The sequence below is a fragment of the Oncorhynchus masou genome, chromosome 9, assembly GCF_036934945.1.
Source record: "Oncorhynchus masou masou isolate Uvic2021 chromosome 9, UVic_Omas_1.1, whole genome shotgun sequence".
NCBI lineage: Eukaryota > Metazoa > Chordata > Actinopteri > Salmoniformes > Salmonidae > Oncorhynchus > Oncorhynchus masou.
Window position 1 is genome coordinate 83,182,996 of NC_088220.1, and position 18,827 is coordinate 83,201,822.

At 45.0% G+C, this 18,827-nt stretch overlaps 2 protein-coding genes across 2 annotated transcripts; both read left to right on the forward strand.

The window, feature by feature from the left end:
- The first annotated feature begins 6,325 nt into the window (after window positions 1-6,325).
- LOC135545327 (extracellular calcium-sensing receptor) lies at window positions 6,326-9,757 on the forward strand. The gene is made up of 6 exons (XM_064972943.1): window positions 6,326-6,471; window positions 6,735-7,029; window positions 7,250-8,062; window positions 8,204-8,431; window positions 8,555-8,678; window positions 8,801-9,757. Exons 1-6 carry the CDS (start codon window positions 6,326-6,328, stop codon window positions 9,712-9,714), a joined length of 2,520 nt encoding a protein of 839 aa, XP_064829015.1. The 3' UTR covers window positions 9,715-9,757.
- Window positions 9,758-13,034: 3,277 nt separating this feature from the next.
- Window positions 13,035-16,900, forward strand: LOC135545328 (extracellular calcium-sensing receptor-like). The gene is made up of 6 exons (XM_064972944.1): window positions 13,035-13,240; window positions 13,341-13,629; window positions 13,970-14,782; window positions 14,941-15,168; window positions 15,663-15,786; window positions 15,984-16,900. The coding sequence occupies exons 1-6, from the start codon at window positions 13,035-13,037 to the stop codon at window positions 16,898-16,900; spliced, it is 2,577 nt and encodes an 858-aa protein (XP_064829016.1).
- The last annotated feature ends 1,927 nt before the right edge of the window (window positions 16,901-18,827 follow it).

The following is an 18,827-nucleotide window of genomic DNA, read 5'->3' on the forward strand; positions in this document are numbered from 1 at the left end:
GTTTTTCTTCCAAAAATGAAATAGCGCCACCATAAGTGTAAGAGGTTAAGAATGTGAAATGTCAGACTAATAGTAGAGAGAATTATTTATTTCAGCTTTTATTTCTTTAATAACATTCCCAGTGGTTCAGAAGTTTACATACACTCAATTAGTAGTTGGTAGCATTGCCTATAAATGATTTAACTTGGGTCAAACGTTTCAGGTAGCCTTCCACTGTAAGGTTTAAGGAACTGGTGGCAGTGAAGTCAGACGCAGGAGAGCAGAAATATCCTGGAAGGATATTGAGGCTCGGTAACACGGTCACCACCGATAAATCCATGAAAATCGAATATTTCAATAAGCATTTCTCTACAGCTGGCCATGCCTTCCTCCTGGCTACAACCAACCCCGGGCAACAGCTCCGCCCACCTGCAGCTACTTGCCTGAGCCTCCCCAGGTTCTCCTTCACCCAAATCCAGATAGAAGATGTTCTGAAAGAGCTGCAAAACCTGGACTAGAACAAATTAGCTGGGCTAGACAATCTGGACCATCTCTTTCAAAAACTATCCGCCGCCATTGTTGCAACCCCTATTACCAGCCTGTTCAACCTCTCTTTCGTATCGTCCGAGTTCCCTAAAGATTGGAAACCTGCCGCGGTCATCCCCCTCTTCAAAGGGGGTGACACCCTAGACCCAAACTGTTACAGACCTATATCCATCCTGCCCTGCCTATGTAAGGTATTTTAAAGCCAAGTTAATAAACAGATCACTGACCATTTAGAATCCCACCTTACCTTCTCGGCTATGCAATCTGTTTTCTGAGCCGATCACGGGTGCACCCCCGCCACGCTCAAGGTACTAAACGATATATTAACTGCCATCGATAAAAGACAGAACTGTGCAGCCATTTTCATCGACCTGGCCAAGGCTTTCGACTGTCAATCACCAAATTTTAGTCTGCAGATGTAACGGTTTTCTGTAGACGAAGGAGAGTCGGACCAAAATGCAGTGTGTAGATTGCGATCCATGTTAAATCCACAAAAGTAAACACGAATCAATACAAATACAAAATCAAAGAACGAAATGAACGTAACGAAAACTGAAACAGCCTATACTTGTGTAAACTAACACAGCGACAGGAACAAAGACACTAAGGACAATCACCCACGAAACACACAAAGAATATGGCTGCCTAAATATGGTTCCCAATCAGAGACAACGATAATCACCTGACTCTGATTAAGAACCGCCTCAGGCAGCCATAGACTAACGCTAGACATCCCACAAAACCCCAAGACAAAAACACACCACAATAACCCATGTCACACCCTGGCCTGACCGAATAAATGAAGATAAACATAATAAATATAGACCAGGGCGTGACAGTAGAATCAATATCCTTGGTTTTTCTAATGACTGCCTTGCCTGGTTCACCAACTACTTTGTAGACAGGCTTCGGTGTGTCAAATCGGAGGGCATGTTGTCCGGACCTCTGGCAGTCTCTATTGGGGTACCACAGGGTTCAATTCTCAGGCCAACTCTTTTCTCTATATATTTCAATGATGTCGCAGGAGATTCCCTTATCCACCTCTGCGCAGACGACGCCATTTTGTATACTTCTGGCCCTTCCTTGGACACTGTGCTAACTAACCTCCAAACGAGCTTCAATGCCATACAACACTCCTTCCGTGGCCTCCAACTGCTTTTAAAAGGTAGTAAAACCAAATGCATGCTTTTCAACCGTTCGCTGCCCGCACTCGCCCGCCCGACTAGCATCACCACCCTGGACGGTTCCGACCTAGAATATGTGGATAACTATAAATACCTAGGTGTCTGGTTAGACTGTAAACTCTCCTTCCAGACTCATATTAAACATCTCCAATCCAAAATCAAATCTAGAATCGGCTTTCTATTTCGCAACAAAGCCTTACTTACACCAAACTTACCCTAGTAAAACTGACTATGCTACAGATCCTCGACTTCGGCGATGACATCTACAAAATAGCTTCCAATACTCTACTCAGCAAACTGGATGCAGTCTATCACAGTGCAATCCGTTTTGATACCAAATCACCTTATACAACCCACCACTGCGACCTGTATGCTCTAGTCGGCTGGCCCTCGCTACATATTCTTTGCCAGACCCACTGGCTCCAGGTCATCTATAAGTCTATGCTAGGTAAAGCTCTGCCTTATCTCAGATCACTGGTCACGATAACCATAGCACACGTTCCAGCAGGTATATCTCACTGATCATCCCCAAAGCCAGCACCCCATTTGGCCTCCTTTCCTTCCAATTCTCTGCTGCCAATGACTTGAACGAATTGCAAAAATCTCTGAAGTTGGAGATTTTTATTTCCCTCACCAACTTTAAACATCAGCTATCTGAGCAGCTAACGGATCGCTGCAGCTGTACATAGACCATCTGTAAATAGCCCACACAATCTACCTACCTCATCCCACATACTGTTTAAATGTACTTTTCTGCTCTTTTGCTCACCAGTATCTCTATTTCCACATCATCATCTGTTCATTTATCATTCCAGTTTTAGTCTGCAAAATTGTAATTATTCGCTCCTATGTCCTATTTATTGCCTACCTCCTCATGCCTTTTGCACACACTGTATATAGACATAATTTTTTTCTACTGTGTCATTGACTTGTTTATTGTGTTATTGGCTTGTTTGTTTATTCCATGTGTAACTCTGTGTTGTTGTCTTTGTCATACTGCTTTGCTTTATCTTGGCCAGGTCGCGGTTGTAAATGAGAACTTGTTCTCAACTAGCCTACCTGGTTAAATAAACCTCTCAGGCATATGTGGGATGGTAGTGTCCCACCTCGCCAACAGCCAGTGAAATTGCAGGGCGCCAAATTCAAAACAACAGAAATCCCATAATTAAAAGTCCTCAAACATAGAAGTATTTTACACCATTTTAAAGATAAACTCATTGTAAATCCAGCCACAGTATCCAATTTCAAAAAGGCTTTACGACGAAAGCATGGCAAGCAATTAAGTTAGGTCACTACCTAGTCACAGAAAAACACAGCCATTTTTCCAGCCAACGAGAGGAGTCACAAAAAGCACAAATAGAGATAAAATTCATCACTAACCTTTGATGATCTTCATCAGATGACACTCATAGGACTTCATGTTACACAATACGTGTATGTTTTGTTTGATAAAGTTCATATTTTTATCCAAAAATCTCAGTTTACATTGGCGCGTTACGTTCAGTAATGTTTTGTTTCCAAAACATCTTGTGATTTTGCAGAGAGCCAGATCAATTTACAGAAATACTCATTATAGATGTTGATGAAAATACAAGTGTTATGCATGGAAGTTTAGATAAACATCTCCTTAATGCTTAATCCTCTGTGTCTGATTTCAATAAAGCTTTCCCGAAAAAGCACACCATGCCATAATCTGAGTACGGCACTCAGACAACAAAACAAGCCGTACAGATATCCGCTATGTTGTGTGGTCAACAGAAGTCAGAAATAGCATTATAAATATTCACTTACCTTTGATGATCTTCATCAGAATGCACTCCCAGGAATCCCAGTTCCACAATAAATGTTTGATTTGTTTGAAAAAGTAATTTATGTCCAAATACCTCCTTTTTGTTTGCGTGTTTAGTACACAATACAAACTCATGAGGCTCGGGCAAGTCCAGGCAAAAGTTCAGACGAAAAGTAATATTACAGTTCGTAGAAACATGTCCAACGATGTACAGAATCCATATTTAGGATGTTTTTAACATACATCTTCAATAATGTTCCCACCGGAGAATTCCTTTGTCTGTAGATATGTGATGGAACGCAGGTCACTCCCACGTGAGCGCGCTTGATCAGCTCATGGTACTCTGGCAGTGACCTGACTCAATCAGCTCTTATTCCCCCCTCCTTCACAGTAGAAGCATCAAACAAGGTTCTAAAGACTGTTGAGATGTAGTGGAAGCCTTTGGAAGTGCAACATATCATCCCATAGACACTGTATATTCGATAGGCAATGACTTCCCACTTCCTGGTTGGATTTCTTTATCAGGTTTTTGCCTGCCGTATGAGTTCTGTTATACTCACAGACATCATTCAAGCAGTTTTAGAAACTTCAGAGTTTCATGCATAATAATATGCATATATTAGCAATTGGGCCTGAGTAGCAGGCAGTTTACTCTGGGCACCTGATTCATCCAAGCTACTCAATATTGCCCCCAGTCCCAAATAAGTTAAATAAAGGTGAATAAAAAAATATTAAAAAATGTAAAAATTCATAACAAAAACCAAGCCATGAAGTTGAAGGCATTATACATAGAGCTCTGAGACAGGATTGTGTCGAGGCACAGATATGGGGAAGGGAACCAAAAACTTCTGCAGCATTGAAGGTCCCCAGAACACAGTGACCTCCATCATTCTTAAATTGAAGAAGTTTTGAACCACCAAGACTCTTCCTAGAGCTGGCCTCCTGGCCAAACTGAGCAATCATGGGAGAAGGGCCTTGGTCAGAGAGGTGACTAAGAACCTGATGGTCACTATGACAGAGCTCCAGAGTTCCTCTGTGGAGATTGGTGAACCTTCCAGAAGGACAATCATCTCTGCAGCACTCTACCAATCAGGCCTTTATGGTAGAGTTGCCAGATGGAAGCCACTCTTCAGTTAAAGGCACATCACAGCCCACTTGGAGTTTGCCAAAAGGCACCTAAAGGACTTTCAGACCATGAGAAACAAGATTATCTGGTCTGATGAAACCAATATTGAACTGTTTGACCTGAAAGCCAGGTGTCAGACTCATGTCGAAGAGAAAACCTGGCACCATCCCTACAGTGAAGCATGGTGGTGGCAGCATCATGCTGTGGGGATGTTTTTCAGTGGCAGGGACTGGGAGACTAGTCACGACTGAGGGAAAGATGAACAGAGCAAAGTACAGAAAGAGCCTTGATGTAAACCTGGCCAGAGCACTCAGGACTCCAGACTGGGGCAAAGGTTCACCTTCCAACAGGACAACAACCCTAAGCACACAGCCAATACAACGCAGGAGTGGCTTCGGGACAAGCCTCTGAATGTCCTGTAGTGCCCCAACCAGAGCCAGGACTTGAACACAATCGAACATCTCTGAAAATATCTGTGCTGCAATACTCCCCATCCAACCTGACAAGGCTTGAGAGAAGAATGGGATAAACTCCCCAAATACAGGTGTACCAAGCTTGTAGCCTCATACCTCAAGGCTGTAATCACTGCCAAAGTACCGAGTAAAGGGTTTGAATACTTATGTAAATGTGATATTATTATAATTTGTTGTAAGAAATTTCAACAACATTTTTTTTTTCCTTTTTTTGCTTTGTCGATATGGGGTATTGTGTAGATTGATGAGGGGGAAAACGATTTAATCAATTTTAGAATTAGGCTGTAACGTAACAAAATGTGGAAAAATTCAAGGGGTCTGAATAATTTCCAAATTCAATGCATTCAGAAAGTATTCAGACCCCTTGACTTTTTCACTTTTTCACATTTTGTTACGTTACATGGAGACCATTAAGTGCGAAAAATATATTGTTACATTTCCTGATCTTTCTCATATCTGTCAGATGTAAGACAGACACTTCAGAACAAACTTCCTTTAGATTTTTTTGGGGGGACTATCTATTGTTCCATGTAGTGAATATGTTACTCAATGCATTTGTATGGGCTACTAGCAGTAAGGCCAAATTCAATGTTTCATCAAATATTTTTGGGGGATATTTTTTTGATATTTCAAGAGGTCTTAAAATTCAAAATGAAATAGCAAAATGATCCTTGGTATGACCTTCTTAAAACAATTCCACACTAATCATGCCAGTCATTTTCTACAAATCAATACAGTGTCATAATCATCCTTGGAAGGACCTTCTTAAAACAATTCCACACTAATCATGCCAGTCATTTTCTATTAATCAATGCAGTGTCATAATCATCCTTGGAATGACCTTCTAAAGACAATTCCACACTAATCATGCCAGTCATTTTCTACTAATCAATACAGTGTCATAATCATCCTTGGAATGACCTTCTTAAAACAATTCCACACTAATCAAGCCAGTAATTTTCCGGCAATCAATACAGTGTTGTTATCATGACACAATGTAGCACCTCCCTCACTGATGCCCAATGGTGCTCGTTCCCTGGTGGAGTGTGACACCGTATAAATATCAGTTTCAGCCTTGCCATCCCTGTGTAATGCCAGCCCAGCACACTACAGAAGCCTAGCAGTGTCAGGTATGCTGTCCACACATAGGTGGCCAGAGCAGGGCTGGGCGATGCTACAGCTGGTTCTGGTGGCTGCTCTATCCAAGTCAGCGCCAGAGGGCCTGGTGATGTGCAGGCGGAGAGGAGGTCCAGAGTACCCACAGCTGGCCAAGGACGGAGACATCATTCTGGGAGGCATCTTCTCATTCCACAGCAGCTGGCAGAACAGAGAGCTGAACTACACACAGAGCCCACCACCTCTGCAGTGCACCAGGTAAACTACTGGCAGGAATAAGGTTGGCATAATATTGAAAATCAGGGAAAATACTATGGGTAAGTTTCAAGAACAACATACATATTAAGAAAACAGCTAATTCCTTATTTTCTTTGCTATGGTAATCAACAATTATCGGTTTCAATAATGTATCTCTAGAATAATTTCTTACAAAATATATATTTTTTTTATATTGTGCATTTTTAGTCAGGGAACATTTGAACCCCAAACCCTGACATTAACAACTGTCGTGTTGGAACCAGTCTGAATTTCAGAGCGTTCCAGTTTACCCAGGCTATGCTGTTTGCCATAGAGGAGATCAACAACAGCACATCCCTGTTGCCCGGTGTCTCTCTAGGCTATAAGATCTATGACTCATGTGGCTCCATAGCCAGAGGGGTGAGGGTGGCCCTGGCGCTGGCTAACGGGAACCAGGACACAGCCACAGAGGGTTCAGGTTGCTCCAGACCAGCCCAGGTTCAGGCCATCATCGGGGAGGACTCCTCCTCACCCAGCATGGCCACTGCTACCGTCCTCGGTCCCTTCCATATCCCGATGGTAGGGAGAGGGCAGGGTTAGGAGTCAAGAGGGTATCAGTGAATTAAGATGTTCTATACATTAACTCAAAAACATGCTCATTGGTAGTCATTAAAAACTTTTTGAAAAATGCTTTCCCCCCTAAATAGTAGTATGTGTTGTCTATTCTTATACTGTTGATAGATAGTTGTATGTCCTAATTGGTTGTCTATTGTGAATCCTGTACAATTTATTTCCTCAGATCAGCCACTTTGCCACATGTGGGTGTCTGAGTGATAAAGTCAAGTACCCCTCCTTCTTCAGAACCATCCCCAGTGACCGCTACCAGAGCAGAGCCTTGGCCCAGCTGGTCAAGCACTTTGGATGGACTTGGGTGGGCGCCATCCGAACCAACGACGACTATGGAAATAACGGCATGGCCACGTTCATTGAGACGGCAGAGCAGCTGGGGATCTGTCTGGAGTACTCTGTGGCCTTCTTCAGGACAGACCCTGAGGAGAAGCTGCAGAGGGTCATAGAGAGCATCAAGACGTCCAAATCCAAGGTCATTGTTGCCTTCCTCTCCTTCCTGGACCTAGACTTGCTGGTGAGGCAATTTGCCCTCCACAATCTGACAGGCTACCAGTGGGTGGGCTCCGAGGGATGGATCATTGACTCCTACATCGCCAGGGTGGATGCCCACCACGTCCTAAACGGAGCCATAGGCCTGTCCATCGCGAAAGCCCATGTCACAGGGCTGGGAGAGTTCATCCTGGACGTGAGGCCGCTTAACTCCGCCGGCATTGACAGCAGCATGTTCACTGAGTTCTGGGAGGCTCTGTTTGATTGTCGCTTCAGGCAGGGTGAGAGCTCAGAGTCCGAGACGGGTCAGTCTCAGCGAGAGTGTACAGGCAGGGAGAATCTGTCTGGGTTGCAGAACATCTTCACTGATCTGTCTCTTATGGCTATCTTTAATAATGTCTATAAAGGTGTTCTGGCTGTGGCCCATGCCCTCCATAATGTTTGGGGCTGTGGGGAGACGTGTGGCAACAAGACACAACCTGATCCACAGACAGTGAGTTGATAAGCACTCATTAGGAAGTGTAACTCAGATTTTCATATGTCAGACATTTCAGTTCAAACAACAACAAAAAAGCTAGTTTGTGAACATTCCTGCTATGTTAATATTATTACTGTTATTGTTATGTCTCCTTAGATTCTCGAGCACATAAAAAATGTGCGTTTCAAGACAAAGGAAGGGGAGGAGGTGTATTTCAACGGGAAAGGGGACGTTACTGCCAAGTATGACATCATAAACTGGCAGCCGAAAGAGGACGGCAGTGTGGAGTTTGTCACCGTGGGTCTTTACGACGCCTCCCGACCTGCAGACAGGCAACTCACCATCAACAACAGCTCCTTAGTGTGGACACAGAATGCAAAGCTGGTGCGACTAATTGAATGTCAAATACACGCTATGTGTTGCAGGCTATCATTTGTAACTGTACACAGAGGAGTGGATTGTGTCACCATGTTCTCTAATGTAAACCAACCAATGCTTTTTTTACAGGTGCCTGTGTCAGTGTGCAGTGACAGCTGTCCCCCAGGCACTCGTAAGGCTGTACAGAAAGGAAAGCCTGTATGCTGTTATGACTGTATCCAATGTGCAGAGGGAGAAATCAGCAATAACACAGGTAGTAACAATCAAACAGTGATAAGAGAAGAAAAAAACGACCTACACAGTTGTCCTGGAGTGAAAACTAGTTTGTGTGTCGTCTTTACAAAACTAATTACATTCCTTTTGTTTTTTTTATAGATTCTGTCACTTGTAATCAATGTCATCCAGAGTTTTGGACCAATAAGAAGAGGGATATGTGTGAAAAGAAGGAAATAGAATTTCTCTCCTATGAAGAAATCATGGGAGTGTTGCTGACTGCTGTCTCCCTGCTAGGAACATGTATGACGAGTATTGTGGCATTTATTTTCTTCAGATACAAGAAAACCCCCATCGTCAGGGCCAACAACTCTGAGCTGAGCTTCCTGCTGCTCTTCTCCTTGGCTCTGTGTTTTCTGTGTTCTCTTACTTTCATTGGCCGGCCCTCTGAGTGGTCCTGTATGCTGCGTCACACAGCGTTTGGGATCACCTTCGTTCTCTGCATCTCTTGTGTTCTGGGGAAAACAATAGTGGTGTTGATGGCCTTCAGGGCTACACTTCCAGCCAGTAATGTCATGAAATGGTTTGGTCCTCCACAGCAGAGATTGACTGTAGTGTCCTTCACGTTTGTCCAGGCTATGATATGCACTCTGTGGTTGGTCCTGTCCCCTCCCTTCCCCATTAAAAACCTCACTACCTACAAGGAAAAGATCATTCTAGAGTGTGATGTGGGTTCAGCTATTGGTTTCTGGGCTGTGTTGGGCTATATAGGACTCCTGTCTCTCTTGTGCTTTGTGCTGGCTTTTCTGGCTCGGAAGCTGCCTGATAACTTCAATGAGGCCAAATTCATCACCTTCAGCATGCTCATATTCTGTGCAGTCTGGATCACCTTTATCCCAGCTTATGTCAGCTCTCCTGGGAAGTTCACAGTAGCTGTGGAGATCTTTGCCATTCTGTCCTCAAGCTTTGGGTTGCTTTTCTGTATATTTGCACCTAAATGTTATATAATTTTAATGAAACCAGAGAAAAACACTAGAAAGATGATGATGGGAAAAATGTCAACAAAATCAGCATGAACGCATATATTGTTTAGTCATGTTTCTCATGATAATGTACTTAATTTTACATTTTAACTATTTCAGGTTTGAATGTTTAAATGTTGAAAATAAACCATGCATAACTAGAAATTTAATTGGTTGTTTTTTTGATTATGAACTAAGTCCAATTTAATAGAATTTGTTTTTATTGTCAGAGTATGGCTAAAATGTATTGAATGAGGTATATAACCTGAATACCATGCTAACCTTCTCAACAACCAGAGAGAGTACCATGCTAATCTTCCCAACAACCAGAGAGAGTACCATGCCATCTTCCCAACAACCAGAGCACCATGCCATCTTCCCAACAACCAGAGGGAGTACCATGCCACCTTCCCAACAACCAGAGTACCATGCCACCTTCCCAACAACCAGAGAGAGTACCATGCCATCTTCCCAACAAGCAGAGAGAGTACCAGGCCTCCTTCCCAACAAGCAGAGAGAGTACCATGCCTCCTTCCCAACAAGCAGAGTACCATGCCACCTTCCCAACAACCAGAGAGAGTACCATGCCTCCTTCCCAACAACCAGAGAGAGTACCATGCCACCTTCCCAACAAACAGAGAGAGTAACATGCCACCTTCCCAACAACCAGAGAGAGCACGATGCCACCTTCCCAACAACCAGAGAGAGTAACATGCCACCTTCCCAACAAGCAGAGAGAGTACCAGGCCTCCTTCCCAACAAGCAGAGAGAGTACCAGGCCTCCTTCCCAACAAGCAGAGTACCATGCCACCTTCCCAACAACCAGAGTACCATGCCTCCTTCCCAACAACCAGAGAGAGTACCATGCCACCTTCCCAACAACCAGAGAGAGCACCATGCCACCTTCCCAACAAACAGAGAGAGCACCATGCCACCTTCCCAACAAACAGAGAGAGTAACATGCCACCTTCCCAACAAACAGAGAGAGTAGCATGCCACCTTCCCAACAACCAGAGAGAGTACCATGCCACCTTCCCAACAACCAGAGTACCATGCCACCTTCCCAACAACCAGAGAGAGTACCATGCCACCTTCCCAACAACCAGAGAGAGTACCATGCCACCTTCCCAACAACCAGAGAGAGTACCATGCCACCTTCCCCACAACCAGAGAGAGCACCATGCCACCTTCCCAACAAACAGAGAGAGTAACATGCCACCTTCCCAACAACCAGAGAGAGTACCATGCTACCTTCCCAACAACCAGAGTACCATGCCACCTTCCCAACAACCAGAGAGAGTACCATGCCACCTTCCCAACAACCAGAGAGAGTACCATGCCACATTCCCAACAACCAGAGAGAGTACCATGCCACCTTCCCAACAACCAGAGTACCATGCCACCTTCCCAACAACCAGAGAGAGTACCATGCCACCTTCCCAACAACCAGAGAGAGTACCATGCCACCTTCCCAACAACCAGAGAGAGTACCATGCCACCTTCCCAACAACCAGAGAGAGTACCATGCCACCTTCCTAACAACCAGAGAGAGTACCATGCCACCTTCCCAACAACCAGAGTACCATGCCTCCTTCCCAACAACCAGAGAGTACCATGCCATCTTCCTAACAACCAGACAGACTACCATGCCACCTTCCTAACAACCAGAGAGAGTACCATGCCACCTTCCCAACAACCAGAGAGAGTACCATGCCACCTTCCCAACAACCAGAGAGAGTACCATGCCACCTTCCTAACAACCAGAGAGAGTACCATGCCACCTTCCTAACAACCAGAGAGAGTACCATGCCACCTTCCTAACAACCAGAGAGAGTACCATGCCACCTTCCTAACAACCAGAGAGAGTACCATGCCACCTTCCCAACAACCAGAGAGAGTACCATTCCATCTTCCCAACAACCAGAGAGAGTACCATGCCACCTTCCCAACAACCTGAGAGAGTACCATGCCACCTTCCCAACAACCAGAGAGAGTACCATGCCACCTTCCCAACAACCAGAGTACCATGCCTCCTTCCCAACAACCAGAGAGAGTACCATGCCACCTTCCCAACAACCAGAGTACCATGCCTCCTTCCCAACAACCAGAGAGAGTACCATGCCTCCTTCCCAACAACCAGAGAGAGTACCATGCCACCTTCCCAACAACCAGAGTACCATGCCTCCTTCCCAACAACCAGAGAGAGTACCATGCCACCTTCCCAACAACCAGAGTACCATGCCTCCTTCCCAACAACCAGAGAGAGTACCATGCCACCTTCCCAACAACCAGAGTACCATGCCACCTTCCCAACAACCAGAGAGAGTACCATGCCACCTTCCCAACAACCAGAGTACCATTCCTCCTTCCCAACAACCAGAGTACCATGCCACCTTCCCAACAACCAGAGAGAGTACCATGCCACCTTCCCAACAACCAGAGTACCATGCCTCCTTCCCAACAACCAGAGAGAGTACCATGCCACCTTCCCAACAACCAGAGTACCATGCCTCCTTCCCAACAACCAGAGAGAGTACCATGCCACCTTCCCAACAACCAGAGTACCATGCCACCTTCCCAACAACCAGAGAGAGTACCATGCCACCTTCCCAACAACCAGAGTACCATGCCTCCTTCCCAACAACCAGAGAGAGTACCATGCCACCTTCCCAACAACCAGAGTACCATGCCTCCTTCCCAACAACCAGAGAGAGTACCATGCCTCCTTCCCAACAACCAGAGAGAGTACCATGCCACCTTCCCAACAACCAGAGTACCATGCCTCCTTCCCAACAACCAGAGAGAGTACCATGCCACCTTCCCAACAACCAGTGTACCATGCCTCCTTCCCAACAACCAGAGAGAGTACCATGCCACCTTCCCAACAACCAGAGTACCATGCCTCCTTCCCAACAACCAGAGAGAGTACCATGCCACCTTCCCAACAACCAGAGAGAGTACCATGCCACCTTCCCAACAACCAGAGTACCATGCCTCCTTCCCAACAACCAGAGAGAGTACCATGCCACCTTCCCAACAACCAGAGAGAGTACCATGCCACCTTCCCAACAACCAGAGTACCATGCCTCCTTCCCAACAACCAGAGTACCATGCCTCCTTCCCAACAACCAGAGAGAGTACCATGCCACCTTCCCAACAACCAGAGTACCATGCCTCCTTCCCAACAACCAGAGAGAGTACCACCGTTGAGTGTCCCCTGGTCTCCTGAGACCTTCCTCCTCCAGGAGCCACACCAGGGATGGAGCCATAGCAGCTAACCCTGCTGCAAGGGCGGGGGGCCATGGGCTATATATGGGCTGAGGCCGGGAGCTGTAGAGTCTAAGAGCCCTGACTGCACTCCAGAGCCAGGAGCCATGCCACTGCTGGAGCTGGTCCTGTCGGTGCTGCTGGTGGTGATGGGGGAGGGAGAGCCTGTGTGCAGACTGCAGAGCAGGGCAGAGCTGCCAGACATGGCCACGGACGGGGACCTTGTCATCGGAGGCATCTTCTCGTTCCGCACCGAACAAGATGGGGTTATAGACACATTTCAGACAATCCCTAAAATTCGTAGATGCATAAAGTAGGTATATTCATCATGTTTATTTGATTCAAACGTTGTTGTTTTTTGTTATTTGAAGTATAAAGTGTATTAAATAATTTCTAACTACACATTCTTTTAGTTATAATTTCAGAGAATTCCAGTTTGCTCAAACAATGATCTTTGCAATTGAGGAGATCAACAGAAACTATGAAATTCTTCCAGGCATTAAGCTTGGATACAAAATCTACAATCACTGTGGCACTATGGATATACTGAGAGCTGCGATGGCTCTGGTGAACGGACAGAAGAGCATAATCAATGACAATAACTGCACTGAATCGGACACAGTCCAGGCCATCCTTGGGCATTCTGGATCAACACCTACTATCGGAATGGCACAGATGGTTGGGAGGTTTCAAATACCAGTGGTAAGATACAAAATTAACATAAATTGAACAACATAAACTGCCTAGTTAATACAATGTCAGCTTGAAAAAATTACTACTTCACACTTTTAAATCAAATGCACAAGTATCTACAGTATAATCTATTCTGTGATATTCAGAAGTGTTGTGATATTCAGAAGTGCTGTGATATTCAGAAGTGCTGTGATATTCAGAAGTGCTGTGATATTCAGAAGTGCTGCCATATTTAGAAGTGTTGTGATATTCAGAAGTGCTGTGATAAGATGTGCTGCCATTTTCAGAAGTGGTGTGATATTTTGTCACTAATGTCACAAACTGTCTTTTGGGACCCTCACTTAAACAGATCAGCCACTTCGCCACCTGTGGGTGTCTGAGTAACAGAAAAGAGTTCCCTTCCTTCTTCAGAACCATTCCCAGTGACTTCTACCAGAGCAGAGCCTTGGCCCAACTGGTCAAGCACTTTGGCTGGAGCTGGGTGGGGGCTATAAGCAGTGATAATGACTACGGGAATAGAGGCCTTGCCACCTTCATGCTAGCTGCCCAGGAGGAGGGAGTGTGTATAGAATACTCTGAGGCATTTGAGCAGACAGGTCCGCGCCATGAGATTCTCAGGATTGTGGAGATTATTAAACAGTCCAGTTCAAAGGTCATCATGGCCTTCATGACCCACAGGGAGATCAAGGTTCTGGTGAGTGAGCTCTACAGGCACAATATCACAGGACTGCAGTGGATTGGCAGCGATGCATGGATCACAGATCCTTCTCTCACTGCCATCGAGGGACACAGCACCCTGCTGGGCGCCATAGGCTTCACAGTGACCAGGGCTCACATCCCTGGGCTGGGAGAGCATCTGAAGGATGTCCACCCTTCTCACTTCCCCGACAGCATGTTTCTCAGGGATTTCTGGGAGATTGTGTTCGACTGCTCACTCAATATGACTACAGAACCGAAGAGGAAGCCATGCAACGGCTCTGAGAGTTTAAGAGACGTGCAGAACACGTTCACAGATGTGTCCGAGTTCACATTCACTAATAACGTGTATAAGTCTGTGTATGCTGTAGCTCACGCCCTCCACAACCTGTTGACATGTGAGGAGAGCCGGGGACCCTTCTATAACGGCAGCTGTGCTCAACCCACACGCATACAGCCCTGGCAGGTGAGCAGGAACCAGTCAAGAAAATTCACTAGTTTTCATTGTCACACGTTACGTATCATAAACAAATACACTGGTGAGAAATTGTGCGTTTTATTTCTTAAACTTTTTCAGTAGCTGAACTAGTTTTGTAATTTCTTCCCCCCGAAAAACCACAAAAGGTTTTGTATTACCTTCAAACAGTGAATTTCACAACAGAGGAGGGGGAGAGAGTGTTCTTCGACGGCAATGGAGACTCACCGGCTAGATACGAACTGGTTAACTTACAAACCACTAACCCAGGCACTATGGAAGGAGTCACCGTCGGTACCTATGATGCCGCACTGCCAAAAGGCCACCAGTTCATGATGAATAACGTCAGTGTCATATGGAGAGGACGTAGTAAAATGGTGAGGCTCTTAGTCACTCAAACATCTCTCTCTCTATATATATTCTACAGTGAATACAAAACTATATGTATTCTTCATATTCTAGGTCAAAATACATTTTAGGATCTAAGTGTACACAAGTATATTAACATGATTCTGTCATTACACTGCTTTTGATTGAGTTGTTGTGGTTGTTTTCGCTGTTTTCTGTGCATCAGATACCTGTGTCAGTGTGCAGTGAAAACTGTAACAGACCCTGCAGGAGAAAAACATGTAACATTTACAGTTAAACCGTGTCTGCTCTCTGTCCCCTAAAGATACCTGTGTCAGTGTGCAGTGAAAACTGTAACAGACCCTGCTGGAGAAAAACATGTAACATTTACAGTTAAACCGTGTCTGCTCTCTGTCCCCTAAAGATACCTGTGTCAGTGTGCAGTGAAAACTGTAACAGACCCTGCAGGAGAAAAACATGTAACATTTACAGTTAAACCGTGTCTGCTCTCTGTCCCCTAAAGATACCTGTGTCAGTGTGCAGTGAGAGCTGTCCCCCAGGCACTCGTAAGGCTGTGCAGAAAGGAAAGCCCGTATGCTGTTATGACTGTGTGCCATGTTCAGACGGAGAGATCAGCAACGCTACAGGTGATGAGCAAACACACAGCATTACGGCTCACTGAAACAGTCACTCAGAAATCGACACAGGTGCCAGAGGCACGCTCCTAAAAAAAAACAAAAACATTTTAAATGATGTCAAATTTCAGACATCGATCTTAGTATGTAATTGCTTTACGATTGTAAAAGTGGAAGTAAAACTGTTGTTTTTTTCCATCTAACTTCAGATTCCATCGAATGTATGAGGTGCCAGCTGGAATACTGGTCCAACAAGTACAGAGATTCCTGCCGCCCGAAAGAAGTTGAATTCTTATCTTATGAGGAAATCATGGGGACACTGCTGGCCTTGTTTTCATTGCTAGGGGTGTTTCTTACTGTGATGACATCATTCATTTTCTACTGTTACAGAGAGACCCCCATCGTCAGGGCCAACAACTCTGAGCTGAGCTTCCTGCTGCTCTTCTCCTTGACTCTGTGTTTTCTGTGTTCTCTTACTTTCATTGGCCGGCCCTCTGAGTGGTCCTGTATGCTGCGTCACACAGCGTTTGGGATCACCTTCGTCCTCTGCATCTCTTGTGTTCTGGGGAAAACAATAGTGGTGTTGATGGCCTTCAGGGCTACACTTCCAGCCAGTAATGTTATGAAATGGTTTGGTCCTCCACAGCAGAGACTCAGTGTTCTGGCTTTCACTCTCATACAGGTCCTGATCTGTGCTCTTTGGTTAACAGTCTCCCCTCCTTTCCCCTACAAGAATATGAAAACATATCAGGACAAGATCATTCTAGAGTGTAATGTGGGTTCAGCTATTGGTTTCTGGGCTGTGTTGGGCTATATAGGACTCCTGGCTCTCTTGTGCTTTGTGCTGGCTTTTCTGGCTCGGAAGCTGCCTGATAACTTCAATGAGGCCAAATTCATCACCTTTAGCATGCTCATATTCTGTGCTGTCTGGATCACCTTTATCCCAGCTTATGTCAGCTCTCCTGGGAAGTTCACTGTAGCTGTGGAGATCTTTGCTATTCTGGCTTCTAGTTTTGGTTTACTTTTCTGCATATTTGCTCCTAAATGTTTCATTATACTGCTGAGGCCAGAGCAAAACACCAAGAAACATATGATGGGGAAAACATCCAATGATATACGTCATTAACATATTTTAGAACATTTTGGGGCCTACTAATTGATATACTGTTTGTCAAATGTTCTGGAGTAAACTGTGAGACAACAACTGCTGCATGTTTGAACCTTGTTAAAAGAATATGAATCACTAACTGTTTAGTGTTTAGTGATTTTAGTGTTGTGTGTATTTAAATAAATCACAATCAACAAAAACCTTTTGTGAAATAATAGATATTGAAACATGAACATTAGGACATTGTCAAAGATAGACAGGCTGTCTCCATAAGTTATTTTGTGCAGGAAAACACAGGGCAGGCAGACAAACAGACAGACATGCAGTCAAACAGACAGACAGACAGACAGACAGACAGACAGACAGACAGACAGACAGACAGACAGGCAGACAAACAGACAGACATGCAGTCAAACAGACAGACAGACAGACAGACAGACAGACAGACAGACAGACAGACAGACAGGCAGACAAACAGACAGACATGCAGTCAAACAGACAGGCAGACGGACAGACAGACAGACAGACAGACAGACAGACAGACAGACAAACAGACAGACAGACAGACAGACATGCAGTCAAACAGACAGACAGACAGACAGACAGACAGACAGACAGACAGACAGACAGACATGCAGTCAAACAGACAGACAGACAGACAGACAGACAGACAGACAGACAGACAGACATGCAGTCAAACAGACAGACAGACAGACAGACAGACAGACAGACAGACAGACAGACATGCAGTCAAACAGACAGACAGACAGACAGACAGACAGACAGACAGACAGACAGACAGACATGCAGTCAAACAGACAGACAGGTAACCATCTGGTACAGACAAGCAGTCCCTTTGACACACACACGTACAGTGGGATGTGTCTCTCCAGGTCCAGAGGAGCTGCTGCTAATGCCACAGAGCACAGTCCCGGGGGAGTAAACACCTCAAGGCCCCTAGCTCATCATTTAACACAACAACAACAGTAGCAGCTTCCCATCCAAAGACACAGTATACTGTAATATACAGATTCTGTCAAATAGTGACCACCTTTGCATGATTCGCTATTTCTTCTCAAGTAAATTGAAATATATGTTTTGGTGTTTACATTTGATTTAAAACTGCACAGGATCAAGAATTTGAATAACTGAAAAACAATGAAAAAGTCCTAATTCATTTGGTTGGGGGTAATGATAATCCATTACGTTGTAATGTAACTGACCTCTGGTTAGTTGCAAGGTGCCTACAGGGTTAACAATAGTCTTCAATCAATAGAACATTATGATCCATTGCACTCCATTTTATAGTGCAACGTGCCTCTTTTTGTATTTTTAAATGTATTTTTTTATTTAAATGTTTTCAAAGCGAAGTCATACTAAGACTATGCTCTCTTTTACAGATGAGTCCTGCATAAATACAGCAAACACATACAACATACAATATACAAAATTACAAAACACATTCAGAAAAGCAGACACATTTATTATTAACATAGAGGTGTCTGAACTGACCACGGGGGGATCAGAACACGGGGGGGATCAGAACACGGGGGGGATCAGAACACGGGGGGGATCAGAACACGGGGGGATCAGAACACGGGGGGGATCAGAACACGGGGGGGAATCAGAACACGGGGGGGATCAGAACACGGGGGGGGGGATCAGAACACGGGGGGGGGGATCAGAACACGGGGGGGATCAGAACACGGGGGGGATCAGAACACGGGGGGATCAGAACACGGGGGGGATCAGAACACGGGGGGGATCAGAACACGGGGGGGTTCAGAACATCTCATTTCAGAGAGCTCGGTAAGTTGTTCCACATGAATGATGCAAAAACCCAACTCTGTGGAGACCGAAGGGGCCTCGAGTGTAAATCGAATCCTGAGACCAGGTTTGTTCATTTCTAAGTCTAAATTGAATTAATGATGACAGACAGATAGGA

What these genes read in the sequence shown, in the direction of transcription:
- LOC135545328 (XM_064972944.1), top strand. Translation starts at nt 13,035, where the DNA reads ATGCCACTGCTGGAGCTGGTCCTGTCGGTGCTGCTGGTGGTGATGGGG. An exon ending in GGAGGTTTCAAATACCAGTG is followed by an intron (nt 13,630 to 13,969) that starts GTAAGATACAAA and finishes TCACTTAAACAG; the next exon opens with ATCAGCCACTTCGCCACCTG. An exon ending in GGAGAGGACGTAGTAAAATG is followed by an intron (nt 15,169 to 15,662) that starts GTGAGGCTCTTA and finishes TGTCCCCTAAAG; the next exon opens with ATACCTGTGTCAGTGTGCAG.
- LOC135545327 (XM_064972943.1), top strand. Translation starts at nt 6,326, where the DNA reads ATGTGCAGGCGGAGAGGAGGTCCAGAGTACCCACAGCTGGCCAAGGAC. An exon ending in GTCCCTTCCATATCCCGATG is followed by an intron (nt 7,030 to 7,249) that starts GTAGGGAGAGGG and finishes TTATTTCCTCAG; the next exon opens with ATCAGCCACTTTGCCACATG. An exon ending in CACAACCTGATCCACAGACA is followed by an intron (nt 8,063 to 8,203) that starts GTGAGTTGATAA and finishes ATGTCTCCTTAG; the next exon opens with ATTCTCGAGCACATAAAAAA.